A 1,393-nucleotide genomic window follows, 5' to 3' on the forward strand; every position below is an offset into this window, starting at 1 on the left:
CTTATTTGGATGTAAAAGGAGTTTAATGAATGTTTCTGGTTTTTACTAAAATTAAGGCTTGGGGTTAAACACTTAGATGGTATAGTTGCATATATTTAGGGATAAATAGAATTAAATATATATACTTATATATTTATTTATGGATTCTTTATATTCTTGGGAAGAAATCAGAAAAAAAATATAGGTTATCTCAAAGTCTAGAGGTTGTCTGATAAAATAATGAATGCAGTCATTTATAAAACTAAGATACCAGTTATTTCCTCTCATGTTTAAAGATAATGGATATTGCCATGTGAAAGAAAGGTAGCTCTTTGTTCTGTGTTCTCTGGTTTGCAAATTAAGCCTCTGTCTGATACTGTTTGCTGCCGCGATGAACTGTAGTCATTTCACACCAGGTATTTGTCCCCATTATAATCATTACAACACAGATTTCTTTTCTCACTAAAGTACTCTTGAGAAAGCTTATAATTAAATGTCTCTAGCTTTCCAATTTCTGGGTTTTGTAGGGGCCAAGGGAAAACTTCCTCTTCACCCCTGAAGGTTCATTAATGAAGATCATTATGAGGAGAAGGCATAACAAATTTTATTATTTAGTGTGCTGGGAAGGGGTTAAGCATGGGGAAAAATCACAGGAGAGTAATGTCCCAATTTTCTATTGGGGTACAGAGCTTATATACCCATCTCCGTAGGGAAAGGGGAGATGGGGGTGTAGGAGTAAATGATTCTTAGGGGGATGCAATGGGCGTAGAGAACATACAATGGTGGACAAAGTCTGTTTGGCCCACAGAGCAGACAAGGACTGGTAAATGATTTTCTTTAAAAGTTTTTGTCACAGATAATAGTCTGTGACAAAAGTTAGTTCAGGTGTGTTGACAGACTCCAGCTTTCCTTCCTGTGATATGAATGAAGTTAGTGAAAACTCAGGAAAGGACAAGAGGTTATTGTTGTCTTCTTTGGCCGGTCCAAACTTTAGGCAGGTAAGGGAACAGCTTTATCCTGTGCTTTGGAGAGTGACAGAGGATTGAGAGACAGGAGAGGTGAGGTCAAAGAGACCTTGAGGCTGCTGCTTTATTCTAGCTTGTCAAAGCACCATATTTTGGGGTGACAGCTTTCTGCACCCCAACAGTTTCTTAAGCAATGTGTGTGAATCTCCCTGTTGTAGAAAACCTCATTTGTCACTTCAGAATTGGAGTATTCCAAATACTGAGACTTCATTTCAATCAAATCTACATCCACTTGAACCCCTCCTTCGTTTGATACTTCTTTCTTCATTTTTCCAAGACATGGTAGTTTGCTGATTTTTCTGCACAGTCTGCTCTTCTGTTATCTTCCTTGGCCACACCTTATAATTGTGTGCTCCAGGCTTACTGTTTCATACTTTCCAGAGTCCATA

At 38.0% G+C, this 1,393-nt stretch overlaps 1 protein-coding gene across 1 annotated transcript in view; it reads left to right on the forward strand.

The window, feature by feature from the left end:
• The first annotated feature begins 370 nt into the window (after nucleotides 1–370).
• The window catches only part of RELL1 (RELT-like 1), a 40,319-nt gene continuing 39,296 nt past the window's right edge, over nucleotides 371–1,393 (forward strand). The window contains exon 1 of the mRNA XM_008590345.1: nucleotides 371–395. Coding sequence (XP_008588567.1) covers nucleotides 371–395 — 25 coding nt within the window. The remainder of the gene's footprint in view (nucleotides 396–1,393) is intronic.

Source organism: Galeopterus variegatus, unplaced genomic scaffold, assembly GCF_000696425.1.
Source record: "Galeopterus variegatus unplaced genomic scaffold, G_variegatus-3.0.2 Scaffold6011, whole genome shotgun sequence".
Lineage (NCBI taxonomy): Eukaryota > Metazoa > Chordata > Mammalia > Dermoptera > Cynocephalidae > Galeopterus > Galeopterus variegatus.